The sequence below is a fragment of the Vairimorpha necatrix genome, chromosome 2 (genome assembly GCF_036630325.1).
Source record: "Vairimorpha necatrix chromosome 2, complete sequence".
Taxonomy (NCBI): Eukaryota; Fungi; Microsporidia; family Nosematidae; genus Vairimorpha; species Vairimorpha necatrix.
This window is the reverse complement of record NC_088817.1, coordinates 512,579-537,769: the sequence shown is the minus strand read 5'-3', so window position 1 is coordinate 537,769 and position 25,191 is coordinate 512,579. Positions and strand designations below refer to the sequence as shown.

At 27.9% G+C, this 25,191-nt stretch overlaps 6 protein-coding genes across 6 annotated transcripts; 2 read left to right on the top strand and 4 right to left on the bottom strand.

The window, feature by feature from the left end:
• Window positions 1-1,374: 1,374 nt before the first annotated feature.
• Window positions 1,375-3,006, top strand: VNE69_02138 (uncharacterized protein; the record flags this gene model as incomplete). Its single annotated transcript, XM_065472687.1, has 2 exons — window positions 1,375-1,818; window positions 2,695-3,006. The coding sequence occupies 2 exons, from the start codon at window positions 1,375-1,377 to the stop codon at window positions 3,004-3,006; spliced, it is 756 nt and encodes a 251-aa protein (XP_065328759.1).
• Window positions 3,007-4,906: 1,900 nt separating this feature from the next.
• Window positions 4,907-5,728, top strand: VNE69_02137 (uncharacterized protein; the record flags this gene model as incomplete). Its single annotated transcript, XM_065472686.1, has 1 exon — window positions 4,907-5,728. One exon carries the CDS (start codon window positions 4,907-4,909, stop codon window positions 5,726-5,728), a length of 822 nt encoding a protein of 273 aa, XP_065328758.1.
• A 787-nt stretch (window positions 5,729-6,515) lies between these two features.
• Window positions 6,516-7,412, bottom strand: VNE69_02136 (chromatin-remodeling complex ATPase-like protein; the record flags this gene model as incomplete). The annotated part of the gene is made up of 1 exon (XM_065472685.1): window positions 6,516-7,412. The coding sequence occupies one exon, from the start codon at window positions 7,410-7,412 to the stop codon at window positions 6,516-6,518; it is 897 nt and encodes a 298-aa protein (XP_065328757.1).
• Window positions 7,413-7,493: 81 nt separating this feature from the next.
• On the bottom strand, window positions 7,494-8,276 carry VNE69_02135 (SNF2/RAD54 helicase family protein; the record flags this gene model as incomplete). The annotated part of the gene is made up of 1 exon (XM_065472684.1): window positions 7,494-8,276. The coding sequence occupies one exon, from the start codon at window positions 8,274-8,276 to the stop codon at window positions 7,494-7,496; it is 783 nt and encodes a 260-aa protein (XP_065328756.1).
• Window positions 8,277-8,387: 111 nt separating this feature from the next.
• On the bottom strand, window positions 8,388-10,721 carry VNE69_02134 (ring finger membrane protein; the record flags this gene model as incomplete). Its single annotated transcript, XM_065472683.1, has 1 exon — window positions 8,388-10,721. One exon carries the CDS (start codon window positions 10,719-10,721, stop codon window positions 8,388-8,390), a length of 2,334 nt encoding a protein of 777 aa, XP_065328755.1.
• Window positions 10,722-21,173: 10,452 nt separating this feature from the next.
• On the bottom strand, window positions 21,174-21,629 carry VNE69_02133 (uncharacterized protein; the record flags this gene model as incomplete). Its single annotated transcript, XM_065472682.1, has 1 exon — window positions 21,174-21,629. One exon carries the CDS (start codon window positions 21,627-21,629, stop codon window positions 21,174-21,176), a length of 456 nt encoding a protein of 151 aa, XP_065328754.1.
• Between the last annotated feature and the right edge of the window lie 3,562 nt (window positions 21,630-25,191).

Below are 25,191 nucleotides of genomic sequence, written 5' to 3'. Positions count from 1 at the left end.
GAATTTGATTTCGTGATAGAATATAGAACTCCAGAAAATATGGTCGTAGCCGATGCGCTAAGTAGGGTATATACAAAAGAAAAAGATGCAAAGAAAAAGAGAAATGAAACACGCCGTGATAGACAAAAAGAAGGGAAAAGAAATAAGCATGTAAAAATTGTAGAAGGTAAAGAATACTGGGTATTTGATAGTGGTAGAGAAGGCGAGATGCCTTTGGAACAAGACAGAGAGAGATTAATAATGGATTGTCATGTAAATTTGAGCCACAGAAGCAGAACAACGGTATATTATGAGTTGAGGAAACAGTATTATTGGCCAGGAATTAAGGATCAGATCGAAAAGGTCCTTAAGAATTGCGAGACTTGTCAGATTTTTAATAGAAAAACGAGTGGCGGTACTGATTTAGTGAACACGACAAGATATTTAGAGAAGGTTGGCTTAGATTTAATAGAATTTAGGGATGAGAAAGCGTTTATTGTTTTGGCAGTTGATTACTTTACAAGGAGATTATGGGGCAGAGTATTGAAGAGCAAGCACGCATCTGGAATTGCCGAATTTATCAAGGATTTGTGTAAACAGGGTAGAAAACCAGAGGAAATCATTACGGATAATGGTAAAGAGTTTTGCAACGAAAAAGTTACCGAGCTATGTAGAAATTTGGATATTAGTCATAGAAAGGTCAGCGTTGAGTCGCACAGAAGTAATGGAAGAGTAGAAAGAGTTATTAGAACTGTAAGAGATAGTATTTTAAAGAGCCAAAAAGAGAAATTCGAGAACAAGGTTTATGAAGCTATTGAGAAATATAATTTAAGTTTTCATGCTGGTATTAAGTGCACGCCAGTAGAAGCTTTAACCGATAATACAGGAAATGTTAGTATGGAGAATAGTCCACAGGGAAAGTATGCGCAACAGTTCAAAAGTTGGTTTAGAGAAAAGTTCAAAAGGAACCAGATAGTTAGGGTTGCCAAGAATGAGAATTTAAAGGGATGTAGTAAGTATAGTAAGGGTCGATTTTTAGACATGGGAAGAGTGATTGAGCTATGTCCAGGGGATTCATATATAGTGAGATTAGAGAATGGAAGGTTGGTGAAAAAAGGCATTATGATCTTAAGGGTGTAGGGGATTTAAAGTATGTTGAAGGAGACTAACCGTCTGGAGGGGGGATGTTATAATCAGTAATAATATTAAACCCCAATTATGTTAAGCACTTATATAAATTTTTAAATAAATATAGTCCGACATTTTACATATTGACATATTTTTGTAAATATTATCAAAAGAAATAATTGTTATGCTTAACTTATAAGAAAATTTGTCATATAAATAAATTTAATATTTTAAAAAAGAATCTTTTTATAAATTACCCTAATTAAAATGTGGGTAATACTCATAGTCAAAATATTATCTTGTAGAAGTTGTTCCAATTGTATTAATACACAAACAATAAACAATAGAAACATCAATGTGTCGAAAAATACACATGAAGAAAGAAAATTTTATACTTTCAATATGTTTTTACAAGAAATTGAGGTTAAAGACAATGAGATAGAATGCAAATTTCTAGACAAGGTAGATAATAAAATTGACATTCATAGTTTGCCCAATTACACAGACCTCATAAATATCTCACATTTTATGTTTAGGATACTCAAACAAAACAAAGAAATCAAATATTTAATGAGTAAAATACATTTAACAGATGATGAACGTAAACATAAGAAAATATTGAGATTTGATAAATATATCGAATTTGTAGTAAGATTTGCCAATAATGAACCTTTTTTACACTATATTGAAAAATCTTTATTGTTTATAGAAGTTCTTGCCTACAATTCCTATGATATAATTTATATGATTTTTAGCTTAGGTTTCTCGGAGCTGGGATACTTACAGCCCCCGCATTTGAGGCGCTACGATTTTTTTTTCGAACCCCAAAAATGAAGTGTAAAAAAAGGAGGAGCAAAGAAGAGACAAAAATTACTAAGCACTTATTACATTAAAAATAGCAAATAAATTATTGATTTCATACAAAAATTAATTTTAAATTTAGTTATAATAATCATTTGAAGTATTGTGTCTTTTTCGCCCTTCTTATTTTTTCAATTTTTTTTAATTGTTGGTTTATTATGAAAGTTGATTTTTGAAGAAAATCTACTTTAATAATAAATCAACAATTAAAATTATAAATATTATTTATATAAGAAAATTTAGATAAATGTTCAACGATCTATACAGATTGTTAAATCAAAAAATTTAATTTAAATATGTTAAGTTATTTAGAATTATATAGTTTTATAAATATATTCTTTTTTTAAATTAAATTTCGTATACAAATATATATTTATTTGGTATTTTTACTGTTTAAAGATGCAAGTAATTTGAGTACTAATGATTGCTTCTCCTTTATTTTGCACTTCGTTTTTGGGGTTCAAAATAATAAAGTGAACACCCTCAGAGAGAGCGGTTTTGTCTCCAATTCTAAAAAATCAGAAGGGCAAAAAATGCTTATTGGTTTATATTATTGTAAAAACTTGTATTAAAATATAATTGTGTACATAAATATATATTTATTTGTTAATTTAAAATCATAAGTGCTTAGTAATTTTCGTCTCTTCTTTGCTCCTCCTTTTTTTACACTTCATTTTTGGGGTTCGGAAAAAAAAATCGTAGCGCCTCAAATGCGGGGGCTGTAAGTTCTCTTTAGCCGGTTTCTCAAGATTTTCAAAACGTGATTTTAATAAACTTGAAAAATCACTAGGAGAAAGTATATCAGTATTACTAAAAAAAAGTTGTCCATGGAAGTATTTGATGATTTTTGATAGTGGAAAATTAATTAAAATAAACGAAGAACTAGTTAAAGTAAAAACAAAGGATTTACAAGTTCAAACAAGATATAGTTACGAAAATATCAACAGAATTAATCAAACTAATATCATAAAAGATGGTATAAAAAATAATATCACAAGTACCCGTGAACTAATAACTCAAGAAAACAAGATTGTTTGACTAGCGAATTCTTCAATATGATAAAGTTATACGAAAAGTGTAATGTGACTAATATATTTAAACTTCAGTAAACTCCCAATCTTTGTATAAAAAAATTGTATTATATTAAAAGTATCTAATAATAAAAATTAATTTTATTTAAATATGAATTCTTCATTTTAAAAATTTTTATAAAAAGAAACATTTTCTGCGGATCTTCTCTAAAGTCTCTTCATATATCCTCTCATTATGTCTTAAAAGTTCTTTTAAAATCAGTATCGAGCCCAAGCCTGCTCGGACCCGTATTGCTTATCCCTGTTTTTAACTATTTTTGTCTGTATAATTGCTTTCTCGTGGGTTGTAAAGGAAACTCCTCAGTTTACATATTTTAAAATGGTTACAAATCATCACATAAGAAAATATTTGTAAAATTCTGTCAGAAATAAGTAAAAAATTTACCTAACAAAACGTATTTTAATTTATTTCTATTTTTTACCGAAAGAGAAATATCAATCTTATAATTGCCATTCTATAATATTTTTTCCCCAATTTTTGGATTGGTTAGTCGGGCAATTATTTTGCATTTTTTAACTTATTTGCATCCTACTTAAGAATTTATCTCAGATTAATCATTAGAAATACAATTCTTGATTAAAAGGAATCAAATTATTTTAAATTGAAAGTTTAAACGTTTTATACAACTGTAGTGGGATGCTGCGCAGTGCATCTTAAGTCGTCCCAAATAATCATGTTGTATGCAAATACCACATCGAATTCAATATGATCTACAAGCTATGCAGCTCCAATAAAGTACAGGAATAAAGTCTGTCTTACGTGTATATTTCTGTTTTGTAGTGCAAAAAGTTTGAGTCCAAAATAAATAATTTTTTATATACATTATCTACGTCACGTTTTATATATGATAATATGCAATTAGGTTGTATTATATGTTTTTTTCACGTATTGTTGATGTTTGAAATTGACCTAGCCCTAAGCTATACGTATCGTAAAATGTAAACTTCATAGTTGCGATTTTTAATTTATTTAGAAGATTTCGTTTTAAATACACTAGATTTGAGCTTCATTTACTGTAGGTTGGTATAAAAAATTTATATAAATTACGTTTCTGTATTTAATTTGATGACTTATCAAAATCACAAAAGTAGACTCTTCTGTCAGCAACTTTTTTTTCGTATTAGATTGAGACTTTCAAGTCTGAAAACCAAAAGGCGTATTCCTGCTGCAATACTAAGTGAATATCTTGTCTTTAAAAATTCATCCATTGTGTTTATATTAATGTAATATCCTTTATCTAAATTTTTTTATTGCTGAGTAATCTTGCTTACTTTTGTTATAATGTCTGTAATGGTTTATTTATTGAGACCAAAGGCGATTTCGAAACAATCATATGAATTAAATTATGTATATAAGCCATTAGACTAAAACTTCATTCAATATATAATGTGGACTATGATGTTTACATTTGTGATTTACATTATTTATGTAATGTTTCGTTTATATTAAAAATATTATGTACAACGCGTATAGAAAATTAAAATTTTATATAAAAAATTGTGTAAAAATTAATAAATTGCAATTTTATATTATTTAAACGAAAATATGCCAAGAAGTAACTATAATAATTATGAGGCATATGTTAATTAGAATCATTGAGTATTGATTGCGTCATGAACACATATTGGGGAATTTTATAAACTGCGGAAAATATTTATTTTTAACCACATATAAAAAATAAAGTCTTATTACCCAACATAGATTAAACAATTGGATTTTTAATAACATATCATAAATAAATACTAATGATATTTAACAACCATATAACAAATTATCACCTTTAAAGTTATCGAATAAAGAGTAACAAATATGTTTATAATATTAATTTTAATCACAGCAGGCCCTTATGAGTATAATATTGATGTTCTTAATCACAATATTTACGAATGAATCCTTTCCAAATTTACAATCTATTCTTGCAGAAACAAATACCTATGATAGTCAAACAATTTTACAGTCATCAGTAGGTGGAAAATTATATATTTATAATAAACAAGACAAAAAAATTTATTTTTTAGAACCTTTATTCTTAAATTTATTTTATTGTGAACCAAGAGAAAAGCCTCGAACCAAGTTTAACTTTCAATTTCCTTTTCAATATTCCGATTTTGAAATTATATCAAGGTTTGTATATAAAATACTCGTACATAATAAAAAAATAAAAAATATAATTAAAAAACTATATCTAACAGAAAATGAACGAAAACAAAAAAAGTTATTCAATTTCTTTAAATTTTATGAATACGTAAATAACTTTACAAATGACGACACTTTTATTTATAATGTTGATAACTCGTCATTATTTCTAGAAGTTCTAGCTTATAATTCAGCTAATTTAATACATCTGATTTATGAAGTTGGATTGTATAAATTTAATAAGTCGGATTTTGAAGAGCTAAAAGAATTGATAGATGGAAAGATTTCAATATCGTTTAAGTTTGGGTGTTATTGTGAAGATATGAGAATTTTTAATTACAAAAAGTTTAATAAAATAAATGAGAAGTTAGACAAAGTAAGAGCTAGAAATTTACGTTTACAATTGAGGAGTGATAATAAGATTAAAAACTTCTTTAATAATAGTGGTATAGAAGATTATGATGTAATAAATCAGGAAAATTATAATTATGTAAAAAACATATACGCAGGAGTTCCAATTTCATTAAATTAGTATACCTTACAAAAAATCTACCTTTAGAATCAATCTGTATAACATATTTGATACATAAGTATAATGTTTTAATGTACTTACCTCAATTAATTTTCTTAAATATAAATACATATTTACATTATATGCTTGTTAAAAAATCATTTAATCAGATTTTAAGCGTAAAAAAACGATTAAATCTATATTTAAATAATATGACCCTTTGGGATCTGAAAGTGAAACTTACAATTAGAAAAAGTAATGTCAATTTTTTTTGACTGTTTACTTAAATGGTTTTTGAATAAAATTTTTATAAAAAAATGTTAATTTACATGAATACAGGAATTCCTGGAACTGCCAGAAGAGATTGTAAGTGTATCTTGTTAAAGTAATCAGTAGCTAAGATATTATACACTATTTTAATTGATTAACGCTTAGAATCATATATATACCAAAAAGAATATCTACATAAAGCTAATAACACTAGATCGAATGTATTACATGAAAGATTGAACAGAATGATTTTTTTTTGCGTTTAGAAAACTTTTATAAAATTTTAGATCAATTATCATCATGAAAAAAGTTCATGAGAATATAAAATTAAACAAAGAGTGCAAGATGATTCTTGAGAGCTAGATTTCGGATTACTGAAAAAAATTTTATTCAAAAAAAATTGAGTAAAGATAAAATTCTACAGTGAAGAAGGACTCTGCGAAAGCTGTAAAATATTATTCGTAAAAATTATTTACTATATTAATATAAGTTTAATTAATTAAGATATTTTAATCATTCAATTATAAATAAAATATCTTCATATTTCTGTATGTTTATCTATAAAGTCGTCGAGTACCATCTGATCAATTTCCATTTGTTGTAATTCTGCGTTTTTTAGATTATTTTTTCCCATTCCTATACTTTGTAACACATTCAGTTTCTTTAATAAAATAGGCCAAACATATTCGTCTACTGTTCCTTTACAGACTAAATAATGAATATCCACATTGCTGCTTTGGCCTATTCTGTGTATACGATCTTCAGCCTGCAATAAAGTGCCCGGGTTCCAATATAATTCGGCGAAAACTACAAGCTTACCACTGGTCAGAGTAAGTCCCGTATTACAGGCAGTTACACTCAACAAAGCCACTCTAATAGTGTCATTATTTTGAAAATCGTCTACAAGTTTCTGTCTTTGACTTGTTAGAACAGATCCATCCATTTTGATAAATTTGACATTTTTTCCTTTGAGATATTCTGTCAATCCTTCCATCATTACAGAATGATGAGCAAATATTATAAATTTTATATCTTTTTCTAAAATAGTGTCAATATACATTTTTACAGGCTCTAATTTCTGACTGGCGGCTTCTCTGTACATTCCCATGACAGTTTGTTCGACTACATCACCAACCAGAGAAATATTTTTACATTCTGTTGTACGTCCACAATTAATAATAATTTGTCTTCTAAATTTATCAGGTAGCTGCGACAAGACTTGATCTTTGAGTCGTCTTATCATAAAATACTTATTAAGTATGAAATTTAATTCTTCTGCGTGTGAACATCCTTTATAATCGTACCAATGTTTTATCTTACGCCCGTTGCAATATCTCATCCCGTATTCAGAGAAATTTGGGAAAAGAGTTTTTTCCATTGCGCAGAAAATTGTGTACAATTCCAAAGGTCGACTGACGGCAGGAGTCCCGGACATAAGAACGAGTCTACCCGCATTTTGTAAAACAGGAAGTATATTTTTAGTGCGTTTACTTGTAGCAGTTTTAATATAATGGCATTAGTCGACAATTATCACGCCATAATCAAAAGTTTTTACTATTTCTATAAATTTACTGCACATATCAAAACTTATTATTGAAATTTTGTCGCCGAAATCTGTTCGGCATCTAATTACTCTAGAATCGAGGCTTAAAAATTGTTTGATAGCAGCTGCCCAATTATCAAGCAGAGAAGCAGGAGCTATGACAAGTAAAGGCCATTCTAATTTATAATAAAAGGCTATTCCTAAAGCTTGGATTGTTTTACCTAATCCCATATCATCTCCCAATATGACTCTCCCGCCTCTATTCAGAGCAAAAATGACAGCTTCTCTTTGAAAATTAAACATTTTTTCATAAATTTCTCCAAGAAGTTCAAATTTTTTATTTGGTATTGTTTTATTTAAAAGATTTAAAGTTCCTTTAGGAATGTCCTTAAAGACGAATTTGCCCAGTTTTAAATTTTTTTTTATTTTGTTATAATTCAAATGTGTAATTTTCCATTCATTGTTTTTTATATCGTAAATTGTATCTTCTAAATTAAACAGAATACTTGCCAATTTTTTATTAGAAGGTTTCAAAGTGACTGTTCCTTGCTCATTGACATAGACTTTGAGTTTATAACTTTGTTCTTTTTCTGGTTCTTTTTTAGAGTCAGAGACAATAATTTCTTCGCTTTTTTTCATACGACTTTGTAGATTATTAACTTCTGTGTCATTTTTTTTAGTTTTTTCTGATGATAAATTTTTTACTAATTTTTTTTCTATAATTTTCTGCCAAGTGGCTTTGTTTTTCTGATCCATAGGGGTAAATAGAAAATGTATTTAACTAAATGAACAAATTGATTTTTTTAAAATGTAAAAATATGAATTTCTTGTTTCAATTAGACATTAAAAAATTTATTTCTTTTTTTGTCACTCATTATAATTTACTATTTCTCGATCTACAAGGTAATTCTCTTGTTTTATATTTTCTAAAAATCTTTTATAAAATTCTACGATTCTATTATTATGGAAAATTAATATGAAGGCAAATGGTATCAAATAAAACAGTGGAATATTCAAACCAAATCTAAATATCATTGATATCCACGATTTAAACTGCACTGCTGTGGAAATACAGAATGTAGTAGACCAAGTAAAAGTATATAACTTCTTAAAGATCTCAAATAAAGAATAATACTGAATAGAAGCAGAAAAGATCAAATTGTTAAATAAATATTTCAAAGTGTCAGATGTAGCAAAGAACATCATGAAACATCTAGACGGGAGTAAATTAAAAGATTCATCCCCATAATAAAAAATAGTAAGGCCAGAAATCCAAAGAGGCCAGAAGACATTCACATAAAGAAGAAGCAAAATCTTCTTGTGAATATTTTTAAATTTCTTAATATTTAAAGGAATAGTGAAAATAAAGAAAACCAAGCCTGCTAAGAGAATGTAAAGATAATCTGCTATGTGTGAAAAGATGGGAGACCGAGACAAGACAAAATTATAAGATATCTTAGTGAGACGCAGAACAAGTTTAAAGCCCAGAGAAGTGGAAACAATAATCAACAGGGAAAATATTCCAAGATATAATTTGTTAAATTTCGGAATATAAAATAAACCAAAGTTATTGTTGTGACTCATTTTAAAATATTTTTCTATTTGAAGAGGTGTCGCTTTTTTATTGCGCTTTCTGTTTACTTTATTACTGTCATAATATTTATGCTTGTTGGGACACCACTTGATATTTCCTTCCATATTTCTACCATATAAAATTTTTTCACCAAATAATAAATTTTCCATTTTAAAATATCTTGACAGATATTTCAGAATCTTAGAATTAAGAAAAGACATTCCTTCCAAGAAAGGCCTCAATGCCGAATTGATAAGATTTTTGAGTCTAAAAAATATCACGAACTTGTAAATATCAGAAATTTGGAAAGTTCTATTGATTTCCGATTTTACTGTAGTCAATATAACCAAGTAAGTGAAAAGATGAAAGAGAGAATTCCTGATTGCTTTATAAAATAAGACGTGTAAAGGCCTTTGTGATAATTTGTACAAGAAATCAAAAGATCCTTCAGTTGGTTCGGCCACACTCCATAACATGCCAGGTCTAAATTTATCGGCGTAGCTTAAAATACAATTCTTAAAAAATGAATTAAATTCATATCCTATAATCATATGAAATATAAAACTACTAAAAACACTGGAATATGTAGTGGCCAAATCAACCAATACGCCATTATTGCAAATCTTAGCAAATAAAAAATGAACACACACCCCATCAACGAAAACAATGATCGCAAAACAGACAAATATTAAATTAAGAAGTTTAAGAAAATCGTAAATTTTTTTAAAATTCCAAGTTATCAAAAGCAAACTTAAAAAAAGAGTGTAAACAACAAAGACTGTTTTTGTAAGATCGTACAAACAAACTTGTCGTAAAAAATCAGAAAATTGACAATTCGGCAGATCATAAAGGACATAATTAGCGATTTTTAAAAACAAACCCAAGAAAAGTACGAGACTGCAACACTTTGGAATAAGTTTAAAATCAATAGAAACATGGAAAATAAAATCATCAACTTGGTTTTGTGTATCTTCTGAGTTTTCATCACTTGAGTCGTTCCTTGGCGGCATTGTGTCGTCTGTCGTACTCAAAAATGAAATATCTCTCTCATTCGCTATATTTGACAATATTGTCCTTGGTGCTTCATCATAAGATATGGCCTCGCTGGCCATTGAACTAATAACACTCAACGAATCAACTCTAATGTTCCTTCTTACAGTTAAACTTCTTGTTACTCTGGTAACATTATAATACAAACAATAAAACGAAAATGAAATGCAAGTAATAGGAATTCCCACCCCGCATATATTTAAATGGGTATCTGCAATATTATTGCAAATAAATCGAAGAAACAAACTTCCATTAATATAAACCACTAGACATATTATTGACAATATCATCAATGTATTAAATATGTATTTTATGCATTTTAAAACTCTCTGAAATATTTCTCTAATTATCAAATTTATAGGCAATCTTGAAGGCGTGTTCTTTTTGTAAATACTTCTAAATTTATATTTGTACTTGCAGATCGTACAAAACTCTTTACCACTACTCTCTATAAATTTCAATAGACAAAATCTATGAATAAATTTTATACTTCCTGTACATTTACAAGGACAACAAAAATTCTCCATTTCTGTTTCTACTGCATGGCATATCTTGCATGAGATCTCCTCCTTTGACATTGAAGGGTTAAAATATTAAAATTTTATATTTTAATATTTTGACACTGTAATTTCACTTTTTGATTTATGCTGAAATTTCTCCTTAAATAGTTTTATTTTGTAATTTGTTGGTAAAAACAAACAAATTGATTTAAATTATTCATAAATGAAAATAAATTTTATTATACAATGTAGAAATTTATATTGATGGGTGAAAGATACCACTGTACCCCCCCCCCTCTCTGAGGCCGTTTACTTTATTTTTTCGATCTCCAAAATCGAAATGCAAAAAAAGGAGGAGCAGGAAGGGGACAAAAATTACTAGAACTTTATGATAGTAAAAAAAAATAATTAAATATAAATTTAAATACAAAAATTGATTTTAAAATTAGATTTATTTGTAAAATGTCTTTTTTATTAATATTTCGATCGTATTTGTTGGATTATTTCTTCAAAAGTAAATAAATTAGAATAACGATTTATATCCTTCTCAGTCCTATGTCTGGCAGGAATCACTCTTTTAACACCAACCCATGTCCCTTCGATCGTGTTAGTACGAACACCATTCTCTGGATTTATAAAACCAAGAGAATGTTAACAGTGTAGTGTTCGTACAACCCCAATTGATTTAAATTTAAAAAACCTTCCTAACAGTCGATAAATATAAAACTTCCGGGACTTACATATTTTTTTATTAATTTTTCAAGAGTTTCGGCTTTTCTGTTTTTTACTTTTAGAAGCACTAGACCTCTTTCGGCTGTTCTTTCAACCATCCTAATTACCTACACACCGTCAACTTTGTGGCCTTTGTTGTTTTTTCTCTTTCCGAATTTAGATTCGTCGATTTCTACAACAATACCTGGTCCTCCAATAATGATATTACCAGTTATATGTTTACTACTTTTTCTGATAATTCTATAGATTGTTTTTTGTGGATATTAAGTGGGTTTTAAATCATTCTGAAAGTTGTTTTCAAACAATAGATATAGAACCTGGCATATTTTTAACCAAGATAATTTAGCATTAAATAGGCTTCTCTTTCGTTATTGTATATTCTTTTCGACAGCTTTTTGTGGTACAACGCATTTGATTAAGTATTTCCAAACGTCGATGTACATTTCCAAGGTATAAAGGACAAAATCTGCTTTCTAATGTACTTATAATCATTTTTTCCATTATTTTCTCGCCATTCTTATAGAGATCTATCATTTTTAAGGACTATTAAATAAAAACTAGAATAAAGTAAATAAATTTGTATAAATTTCAATTTTTTTTGTATCATATATTTAGAAACATTTTTAAATCTTGAAATTCAATTTTAAGTCATTTTATCATTTTATTATGTATTTTTACTATCAGTAAGTTCTAGTAATTTTTGTCTTCTTCTTTCTCTTTTTTTTGAACTTCGATTTTGGGGTTCGACAAAATAAAGTAAACACCCTCAGAGGAGGGTACTGTGGTACCTCCCCTCCGAGTTTATTTTAAATTTTTTATTTTGAAAGTAAAATGATAATAGTATTTTGAGAATTTGAAAAAAAAATAATATTATATTAATAACTAGCGTATGCTTTCCCGTTTTGAAAACGGGATCGAAATGTTTAGTTTTTTAATATGTCTTTGATCCTTGAATTTTTTTGAGTTTACATTTTGGGATGATTGAATTTGATAGGATGAAATCATCTTTTTCAAAAATACTTTTTAGTAACATATTAGGAGTAAAGTTGAGTTAAAAACACTTTTGAGTCATATTGAAATAATTTCGGGAACTTCTAAACTCAATTTTAACACTTTTATGCTGTTTTTTTTTGGTACATGTTTTTGTGAATTTTTTCTAGAAGGGTTAAATAAATTCTAAAAAACGATTCTGACGATATTTTGGAACTGAGTTTAACAAAAATAATAATCAAAATTAAAAAGTATTAACTAATAACATACACACTTGGAATAGTCAAATTATCGCTATAAATCTATATATGATATTTAAATAACATAGAAAGCTTAAAATATATAGTGTGGAAATTTAAAATTGACAAAAAAGATGGGTAAAAAATTAAATAAAATTCTTTTATATATATGATGACTAGCGTATGCTTTCCCGTTTTAAAAAACGGGATTTACATTTTAAGTTTTATATTATGTCTTTCATCCTTAAATTTTGTTAAGTTTCCATTTTGGGATGATTGAATTTGACATAGTTTAGACATGATTTTTGAAAATACTTTTTAGTAACATATAAGGAGTAAAGTTGAGCTAAAATCACTTATAAATCATAATTAGATAATTTTGAATACTTCTAAGCTCAATTTTTGACACTTATATTCAACTTTTTCTTTGGTTAATATTTTTGTGAATTTTTCTAGAAGGGTTAAATAAATTCTAAAAAACGATTCTGACGATATTTTGGAACTGAGTTTTACAAAAATAATAAATAGAATTAAAAAGTATTAACTGATAACATACACACTTAGAATAGTCAAATTAAAGCAATAAATCTATATTTGATATTATATTAACATAAAAGACCCAAAACATATCGTTTAGAAATTTCAAAGTCACAAAAAAGAGGGGTAAAAAATTAAATAAAATTCTTTTACATATATGACTAGCGTATGCTTTCCCGTTTTGAAAACGGGATCTAAATGTTTAGTTTGATAATATGTCTTTGATCCTTGAATTTTGTTGAGTTTCCATTTTTGGGATAACTGAATTTAAAAAGGAGAAAACATGATTTTGAAAAATACTTTTTAGTAACATATAAGGAGTAAAGTTGAGCTAAAAACATTTTATAATTATAATGAGATAATTTTGGGAACTTATAAGCTAAATTGTTAACACTTATATTCAACTTATTTTTGGTATATGTTTTTTTGAATTTTTTCTAGAAGGGTTAAATAAATTCTAAAAAACGATTCTGACGATATTTTGGAACTGAGTTTTACAAAAATAATAAATAGAATAAAAATGCATTAATATATAGTATACGCACTTACAATTATCAAATTTAAGCATTGAGTTTAAATTTGACAATACAATAACATAATAAGCTGTAATAAGAAGTTTGGATTTTACAAAACCATAAAAAAGAGGGGTAAAAAATTAAATAAAATTCTTTTATATATATGATGATTATCAAATTAAAACATTAAATCTATATATGATATTATATTAACGTAAAAGGCTCAAAATGTATCGTTTAGAATTTTTAAAACCACAAAAAAGAGGGGTAAAAAATTAAATAAAATTCTTTTATATATATGACTAGCGTATGCGTTCCCGTTTTGAAAACGGGATCTAAATGTTTAGTTTTTTAATATGTATTCCCTCTTTTAATTTTGTTGAGTTTCCATTTTGGATGATTGAATTTGACAGAGTTTGGACATCATCTTCAAAAATACTTTTTAGTAACATATAAGGAAAAATGTTGTTTTAAAACATTTAATAATCTCAATGAGATAATTTTGGGAAGTTCTTAAGCTCAGTTTTTGATACTTACATTCAATTTCTTCTTTTGTCAATTGTTTTTAAAGTTTTTCTAGAAGGGTTAAATAAATTCTAAAAAACGATTCTGACAATATTTTGGAACTGAGTTTAACAAAAATAATAATTAGAATAAAAATGCATTAACACATAATATACACACTTACAATAATCACATCGAAACATTAGATGTAAATTTGATATTTTTAATACACAATAAGTCTAAAATTTGTAGTGTAGATTTTTCAAAACCACAAAAAATAGGGGTAAAAAATTAAATAAAATTCTTTTATATATATGATGATTTCGTAAAAACACGAAAGATTGTTTTTTTCTATTTACATTTAAATGACAATAGCTTTGTTTGTATGAGTATTGAATTTATTAAAATGTTTTAGCAATTCATAGCTTATTTAAATTTTGTTTTGCTTTAAAACTTCAAAATTCTACAAATAATCCTTTTATCGCAATGAACTAAAAAGTTTATAGAGAATTGTATTGTTTGTTATGTTTTTATCTAGTCAATAAAAGTTTGGACCTAGTAAATATTGTTCATAAAAAATAGTTTAGAGTTGCCTTATGAACGTTATTATTTTCATTTTATCCATAAATAATGAGGAAAATATTTTCTAGCCTAAAACCGCATTAATTATATTGGTTGGACATTAAATCCTAATTTTTTGCTGTTTTGCCTTTAATAAAACAATTTTAAATTTTAATAATACTTTTTTTAGCAATAAAATAGGTTTGCTCTTCTTTAGATTGATCATGGCCCATGTACAACAAAAATAACAGAATATATATATGAGATAGACTATACATAACAATTACTTAATACTTTTGACAAACGCTAAATTTTCTTTAAAGTATTCATAATGTAATTTTTATATTCATAAAAAAGAAAATTATAATCAAACGTAAAAATTCCCGAAAACGGCTTAAATAAAATACAAATAGTTATTTTTTTAAAAAAAATTGATAAGCATCTTAGATTGACCGAAAATAGTTACAGTATACTTTGAAAAAAATAAGTAGTAATAAATTTAGGATTTATTGGAAAAAATTTACAGATTGATTTTTATAATGAAATACCTAATGCAACTTACTGTCATAATTTATAATTATTAATCTAACTTTGAGCTATAAATTTACAGAAAAAATATAATAAAAAGATTGATAATAGTAAAAAAACGTCACCACTTATATTCTTATAGGAAAAAAATCGCAGCTACTTCTATGAGTACAGATGCTATACATAAATCCAATAAATCGATGTTTTTTGACTTTAAAAGAGGATTTAAAACAGAATAATTTATAATAATTGAAAAACAGTAAACATATTTAAGTACTTAAAAATGGTATTTATTGTTTGTAAATATTTTATGAGTTTAATAATGCAGATATAATATAACCATAGATCAATATAATTTAAAATATAAGTTGTTTAAAATAAATTTAATGCAAAACGAAATAAAACAAGTATTTACATTTGAGGTTTACGTTGATTAAAATCGCAGTATCTTCTATTATAGAATAAATATTTGGATTAGGTGCACAGAAATCAATACAAAACAATAAGACAGACATATAAATGGTAAAACGAATACTCATTTTTTATAGTTAAAGTTACAAGGTTTGTACTGTAGCAAGGCTATAAAGAGGACATACCACCTTTTAGAAAATGTAATATGATTATTTTCTGCATTACAGAATGAATACACAAAGAATTGTTAATATAATATCATTTACATCGCATTGAATGGAAATTTAAGTTTGCAAAAATTACTTTTCTATGAAGCGGCCGTACTAATAATAGTGTTACGTTGATATATATCATGAAATGAACATATAGATCAAGTAGAATCTTGTTGGTCTTTTACATAAAATTAAATTACGACTAATAAATTATAACTTTTTCTCAGCAAATATAATTTTGAGGTAAAAATACTATAAGTTTGCTATTCTTAGCTATAAATATAGTTATGGCATGTATTGCAAAAAAATTTGTAGCTTGCAAAAAAAGTGTGAATACTAAGTACCATGTTATGTCGGTACAAATATTGTAATACCTATTTTTAAAGGCATGCATTCAATCTAAGTTTCAGATGCGACTCCTTAAAGTAAAATATATTTATATATATATGAGATCTTTATAGTCAATAAATGTAAGCGAGTTGCATACATAGTGCTTAATCATAAGTATGTGCAACGAGAGACAAATTAGTACTAAAATGAAGTCATAACACAAAAACATCAATAATATAAAAAAATGTTACGAGAACCAATTTTTAAAACGTTATCAAAATATGTTTCAAGTATAAAATTTGTTCTTACAAAAACTAAAGAATAAACACTTAAACTTTTCTGTAACTACTAGTTTATAAAGTTCTCTTAATTTGCTGATATATTCTTAGAGAAGATAACTATGTAACTTTGCATATAAGTATAGGCCACAAAAACTATTTCTGTCCGCATAAAGGGTCCCGTATCATACCTGAACTATAATAATATAATGTCTTGGAATATTGATGTAGGGTATAATAAAAATACTTGATAATTTTTTACCCATAAATGTTTGTTATATACTTTATAAAAGTTTTTACTACCAGAATACACGAAGAAATTGATAAGCTAGTAACATTAATACAAAAAAAAATTCTCAAATAACAAACAATAACAATTTACGAGAAGTTAGGTACAATTTTCTTGTAATTGATATTTCTGATACAGATGAGGATTCTAATGAAATATCAAACTAACTCCGTTTTTATATCAAAAAAAACCACAATAGTTAAAAAAGACAAGTCTAAATGGCTAACAATAATAACGAAGCTAATATTAATTATTTTCTATATTGTTATAAATGTTTTTGTAGCAGCAAACATATAGTATTGCAGATATAACACTATCAATTTCAATAAAATACTTTTGAATATTTATAACAATCACAACATGCCGATCTGGTTTATAATATGACCTCAATATCGCAGAGTACAACAATCAACGAGGTCTAATTATCATTAAAATTTTCTTATGTGCAAGGCCAAACAATGTTTTTTTTTACCAGCTAGTAAGTTTCTTTTTTCATCTAAAAAAACTTTATTTATATTACATGTAGGGTTTAGAACCCTTAATAAATAAATGATTAACATGGCGAACACAAGGATGAACAGGGAAACAAGAGAGTCCCTTAGTCAAGAGGATAGAACATTAGAGAAAGAGGCAATTAGGATAGATAAGAGACTAAAGTTAATATTGAAAGTTGAGAAAGTTGAGTGGAAAGATGTTATGGATTTGGCATCTGCGAACTTGCAGGATTATATTTTTGAAAATTTTTGTGACGGAAGGAGCAGTTGGGAGGAAATTTATAAAGGCTTACAAAAAGGAGCAGAATTTGAGAGAGAGTCAGAAGAAAGACAAGAAATGATTAAAGAGATTATGGATAAAGTGTTGAAAGAGTTTAGGGAAGAAAGAAAAGAAAATCTTAGGATGTATAGGAAAAGAAGAGAAATCAGAGAAACTACAAAATGTTTTATATGTAAGAAAGAAGGGCATTACGCTAGAGAATGTCATGAAAGTGTAGCTGGTAGGGAAAAATATAAAATTAAAAAGGAACAAGTTTTACAGAAAGAACCAATTATCAACAATGAAGGGAAAAGATGTAAAACAGTAAATAAGTTAGAAAATTTAATTGAAAAGTATCCGGAAGTTTTTAAAGAATCAGAAGAAAAGATAAAATATCTCACAGGAGAGAAGTGTCCAATAAATACTAAGCAAGGTGAAAAGGTTGTGAAAAGAGGGCAGAATGTGCCATACTACCTTAGGGTGAAATTTGAGGAGTACTTGAATAAGTTGGAAAATAGAGGGGTTATAAGACGTTCCAAAAGTGAGTGGAGGAGTCCAATAAGAGCACTTGAAAAACCAAATGGGGACGTAAGATTGGTAAGCAATTTGATGGCGTTAAACGATTTGGTTGACAAGGACCCGTACTCACTACCGTTAATTAAGGATATTATGAGAGCCACACAGGGGTCAAAAGTATTTACGGTTATCGACTTAAAAGAAGGGTTTTATCATATTGAGATTGAGGAGCACCATAAGCACAAAACAGCATTTGAAGTGAATGGTCGAGTATACGAATGGAATAGTATGGTTATGGGGTTTAAGAATTCGCCTCATATAATGCAGAGAGTAATGAACAGAGTTTTAGATGAATTTAGAGGTAAAGGCGTGGAAGTATATATGGATGATATAGTTATTCATGGTAAAGACGTAAGAGTGCATGACGAGTTACTAGAGAGGGTAATTAAAAAGTTTAAAGAGTGTGGGTTGAGAATAAACCAAACAAAGATACAATACAAAAAAGATGAGGTGATGTTGCTGGGAGTAACAATTAATGGGGAGGTCATGGGACCGAATGAGATTAAAAAGCAGGAGACATTGGAATATAGAAAACCTGAGAATGTTAGAGAGTTAAGAAGATTTTTAGGACTAACTGGTTGGTTTAGAGACTTTATTCCCAACTATGCGTATAGAACAGTAAGGCTTACTAAGGCTTTAAAGAAAGATGTTAAGTGGAATTGGACGGAGGATATGGAAAGAGCTTTTGAGGATATGAAGCAAGGCTTGAGAGATATGAAAAAGTTGAAGATTCCGGACGGAAAAAAGCTATTTAGAGTAAGAACTGATGCGTGTGATACGGGGATCGGAGCAATTCTATTACAAGAAAATAAAGAGGGTGAGTGGATTCCGATACAATGGGCATCGAAAATGTTGACTCCTACCGAGCGAAGATATACGATAAGTGAGAAGGAGATGTTGGCGGTGTTTTTTGGAATAAAGAAGTTTGAAAGTGATTTGAGAGGAAGGAAATTTCATTTGATGACGGATCATAAAGCATTAGCAGAGATCAGAAATAAGCCATACTTCAATAATAACAGAATAAACAGATGGGTAGAACAGATACAAGAGTTTGACTTTACAATAGAGTATGTGAAAGGGGAGTTGATGACAGATGCAGATGCGTTAAGCAGGCAGTATGATCAGGTAGAAGTTTCGGATGAACAAAAAGAAAAGGACAACAAGAGAAAAGAAGTGATCGAAAAACAAATTTTGGGAAAAAAGCAGAAACATATTAAAGAAAAGGACGGTAAACAGTATTGGGAATTTTCCACAGGTGAGGTGAAAGAGATATTGAGCCTAGATAGTAGAGAACATGAAATAACAAGAGTACATGAGGAGTTAAACCATAGAGGTGTCAAAGGCACTTATTATAACATTAAACAAAGATGGTATTGGCCTGGTATGAAAGATCATATTAATAAGGTAATTAAGAATTGTGAAATATGTGGGATTAACAATAGGAAAAACACAGGAGGATGTGATTTCGTAGTAACTAGAAAGAAATTGGAGAAAGTGGCGTTGGATTTAATGGACATAGGTGGAGAGAATAGGTATGTGTTACTGGGTATTGATTACTTTACTAGAAGGTTGTGGGGTTCGAATTTGAGATGTAAAGAGAGTAGTGAAGTTATAGAGGTATTACAAAAGTGGATAAGGGAAGATGGATTTCCAGAGGAATATGTGACAGACAACGGAAAAGAGTTTGTAAGTAATAGATTTAAAGAATGGTGTAGTATTAATGATATTAAACATAGGAAAGTGGGCTTAGAAGCTCATAGGAGTAATGGTAGAATCGAGAGATGCATCAGAACTATAAGAGAGACATTGATAAAGCAAAATTATGGGAATATTTCTGAAAAGATAGAAAGAGCAATCAAAGGATATAATAATACACTACATACAGCAATAAAATGTACGCCGATGGAAGCGTGGAGAGATCAAACTGCTGAAGTTATAATTGAAAATGATGAAAATGGAAAATATGCTGGTCGGTTCAAGAGAAGACACAGAGAGACATTTACAGTAGGCCAAGAGGTAAGAATCGCTAGGAGAGAAAATTTAGGTACACGTGCGAAAACAGACAAGGGAAGATTCACGGGTCGCGGAAGGATCGTAGCTATAAGTGAAAATGATTCATATATTGTGAGACTACTGGATGGTAAAATTGTTAAAAAGAGGCATTATGATTTGAAAGAGATAAGGAAGAGTTGTTTAGAAGATGGAGAGACTACCCGTCTGGAGGGGGGATGTAGGGTTTAGAACCCTTAATAAATAAATGATTAACATTACATATAAAAACTTACATATATAACTCTTAAAACTGAAATTAAAAGTAAACTACATTCTTTAGTCGACAATCGAATAATCAATAGTTTTTTATGTAAATTCAGATAATTAACATGATTTAATGCAAGATAAATTTTCTATTTTTGCAATCATAAAAACAAATCAAAACAAAAAACAATTTATTCTGCTTGTAAAAGTAAATTATATCGTTAATGATTTACAATATGACAAAACCACCATAAAAATTTTGTAAAATCAAAAAACATAAATAAAAAACAAACCAACAGATACATCAATGACTGGTCAACTGTACAAACATGAGTATCACAGCTCACACATAAAAATTCTAAAATTTAACTACTTAATAAACACTAAGCGTTACAAGAAAGACTTCGGTTTTTTCGAAACAATGGGTTATATTTTGTGCCAGAAAACTCTGTCGTATTTAAACATGACTTACCATCTTTCTTTTACCGTTCTTTCTTAAATGTTTGAGGTTTCCCCATTTGAATTTTATAAGTTCGGTATTTGCTACTTCTGCGTAGAAATTTTTTTACGAGTTATATTATTGAAATTAAATTTGAAGAACACCCGTCGTATAAATCTTGTTTATTTTTCCATTCATTATACTTCTCGATTGTTACATATGAAGTAGTTGTAAATTTATCGAGTGTGTTAATTAATCATCTATTTTATGATGAAAAAAATAATAATCTATGCTTAATATGAACAATAGCATAATAAAAAAAAATAAAGACCGTCTCAAAAAACTTTTTGTCGCATTAAAAAAAACAATTAATTTTAATGCTAAAAATCATTAATAGTTGTTTCGTTTGTGAAAGGAGTTGAACTATTATAAGAGTTAGTAGTTAACATCTGATAAACATATGTGAAAATTTTTCTACTAAATTCAATAATATCATTTCTACAATAATATATAATCACACCTACACTTATAATTGATAAAATATAAATAAATACTAGAAATAATATTACAAATACTTTTGCCCATCCATCCTTCTTTTTTTTTGTTTCTGATATTTTTTGATGATTTAATAATGAGGTAATTTCAGTATTTTCTTGAGACTTATCGTGCATATCATGGTACTTTGGCATAAAATATTCATTGGCATTTTCTTGTAAACATTTTTTCGTTTCTATTGAATGTGTTTGCCAGTCCTGTGTAAGTAATACAGTACTATCAAATCCTTCTTTTGTTATTTCTCTACTTGTGAGTACATTGTTAAAAATCAAGCAAAACATATAAAGGGCATCAATTTTTAAATAAAAAAAAAATCAAAAACGGTAATACATAATTTGACTAAATTGCGTGTATAAAAGCTATTGAAAGAATTATATGACGTTACATCAATCCAAGCTTCTTGTAGAGATCATTTAAAATTCAGAGTATGGAGAAACATCAAAGATTTGCATCAAATCTGAAAGAAAAAGAGAAAAAATGTTTGACAAAAAAAAATCATGACATAAAATTATATACTAAGGCAGATCCAAGAGCCTTAATGCTAAGTGGGCTAAAATCAGCTTTAGTGTAAAAAAAATGGGGGGGGGGGTCAAAATTTTTAAAAAATTGCCCCTTTTTTTAAAAAACGAAGGGAATGCTAAGTAAAGAAAAAAAATAAAATATAATTAAGATATAAAAATGCATGAAAATTAACTTTAAAATAAATAAAATATATCAAAAACATAATTTTAATAATGCTTTGAAGATGTCTTCGCTCTCATTTCTTTCAATCATATATAGAACTAAATATATTTCAGCAGATTCATATGTTCTACACCTATTGGGTATAAAGGCTTTTAAAGACCTCCAATTTCCTTCGATGGTGTTTGTATGCACACCTGTCTCTCTGTCTCTAAATGTTTGACTGTGATTTACAGTTCTATGGTCCGTGTAATGGCTTTTTAACGTTATATAGGCCTTCCACATATCGGAATGAATGATAGATTTCAAATTTACATGCTTAAATAAGATCGGCAGCAATGTATCCTTGTTTCTTTTATTTATTATGACAAATATTATCTTCTTTTCTGTTGTTCTTTCTACCATCCCAAAACACCAAAATCCTTTAACTAATTTTCCCCTGTGGTATTTATTCTTACCTATTTTACTTTCGTCGATCTCCACTATGATATTTTCGCCTCCTATTTGTTTTGTTTTATTTATATACTAGCGTATGCTTTCCCGTTTTGAAAACGGGATTTATAGTTTTGTTTTATAATATGTACCTCCTTTATCTTTTTGTGAATTTCCATTTTGGGAAGAAGGAATTTGAAAAGGAGAAAACATGATTTTGAAAAATACTTTTTAGTAACATATAAGGAGTAAATTTGATCTAAAAACATTTAATAATTATAATAAGATAAGTTTGGGAAATTCTAAGCTCAAGTTTTGACACTTATATTCAAAATCTTTATTAGTTAATTGTTTTTGCAATTTTTCGTGGAAGGGTCAAATAAATTCTAAAAAACGATTCTGACGATATTTTGGAACTGAGTTTTACAAAACAAAGAATTAAAATCAAAATGTATTAACATACAGTACACGCACATATGATAGTCAAAATCCTTCATTGAGTTTATATTTGATATTTTAATATCACAATAAGCTATAATAAGAAGTTTAGATTTTACAAAACCATAAAAAAGAGGGGTAAAAAATTAAATAAAATTCTTTTATATATATGATTTTTCATAAATTTTTAATTTATATAATTTCTCAAGTGTAGCACTTACATTTTGCATATTACAGTCCAAAAATTTAGAAATATGCGCTATTTTAAGTTCCATTGTCCATAGATTTACAATTTTCAGCATAAGAATATGATCTATCTTACTATTTGAAAATAGAGTATTATTCCAAATTGAAAATCTTTGGCCGCATTTGGGAAATTTACATCTCAAATAAAATGTTTCGTTAGATACTCTAGATGTATCCCAGCCACAAATTGAACATTTCTGTTTATATTTCTTTCTTAGCAGATGTTCATAAAAATCTTCAATTTCTTCTTTACTTAGCATTCCCTTCGTTTTTTAAAAAAAGGGGCAATTTTTTAAAAATTTTGACCCCCATTTTTTTTACACTAAAGCTGATTTTAGCCGTTAAGTGTAAATAAGTATATGCCAAAAGACAAATACGAAAAATAGAAAATTTTTTTGAGCACAAGACAAAATATTTCCATTTAATACAAACAAAATAATATCTTGTACTAATTCGAGATTACGTTAAACTTTGCATTCTTGATTTTTATTTTTTTCAGATGCTGATAAAGCATTAATTATCTACAAACATTAAAAAAAACTACAAGGAAATAAATTTAGATATGTCTTTTATGTATTTATTCAAAGACTGATAATGTTACTGTAAAGTAGCAATCATTAGAATGCATGTTATTATTCCATCGAACATGCAAAAAATTTGAGTTTAAAATGCAGATTTATTTTATTTTTCATTAATTACAAATATTCAAAACCAAATTAATAGAACAACTTTAATGTTAGTTGCTAGTTCCAAACAAAAACTATTATGAAGTGAATTTAATGAAAAGTTATATGAACAAACCGCCCAATAGTATGGAAACATAATGTGTTCTTTATGGTCGATAAGATTTATAATCTTGTATATCTGAAGCAATATATATTTTTAAAGATTAGAAAGTATGTTCTAACACTGTAGTCTATTATTCTTATTATGGATCCAAATGGTACCCGGTTTTTTCGTCCCGGTTTTAGGGGTTAAAAAAATAAAAAAATAAAAAAAACGAACTTTTTTATTTTTTTATTTTTTACCCCTATGACCTGGCCAAAAAGTATCATTAAAAGCAACAGGAATATGAATCAAATAATAGATGAAAATCTATATATTTACGAGAAAAAAAGAATCAACAAAACTACTATAAAGTGGCGATGCATTGTACGAAGCTGTAATGCCAAAGCCACCAGTAATATTGTTTACGTCAATAATCTCGAATCCTTTATTATTTCTTCTGCTCATAATCATGAACCAAATCCTGAACTGGTCTGTAAGAAGAATAAAATAGATAAAATGAAACGGGAAATCATCTCCAAAGATTCTCCTAGAAAAATACTTTCTGCCTTAAGAGGAGCTGGAAACGAAACAATCGCCGCAGTTGGTCCTATTGAGCCTATTGCAAGGATATTAAGGAATGCTCGGATGAATTCCTTTAATCCAAAACCATACGCCAACCAAAAATTGGGTTTATGTGTTGATTTTTTTTCAGTCATACAGGCGAACAATGGCATCGATATGAGCCTGAAAATTACGGGAGTGACGAACCCAATGACAGTATAATAATTTTTTATACAGATTCGGCTATGGAAAATTTGGCTCTATATGACGTGTGGGCGATGGATGGGACCTTACGGTGGTTCCAATTCCATATTATCAACTTCACACGGTAGTTTTATCCGTGATGTGCACGTATTCCCGATAATATTTGCAATTTTGAAAGATAAAAGTTTTAAAACCTATTGTTTTTTGTTTCAAATGTTAAAGAAAAGGTTTCCAGAGCTCAACCCAAGTATAATAAAAACCGATTTTGAGTATTGTGGTATTATGACCACACAACATCTAAATTTCCTATAGGATGAAATTACAATTTTTAATTATTTTCCCTCCTTCTTATTTTTATAATATGTTATAATCAGTAATAATATTAAACCCCAATTATGTTAAGCACTTATATGGGGGCGATACCTAAAGAAGAGTTCACAAGAGAGGACTGTGGCCAAGTGGTCAGAAAGATGTTACAGGAGTTAGAGCGTATATTGTATGAATTGGATTTGA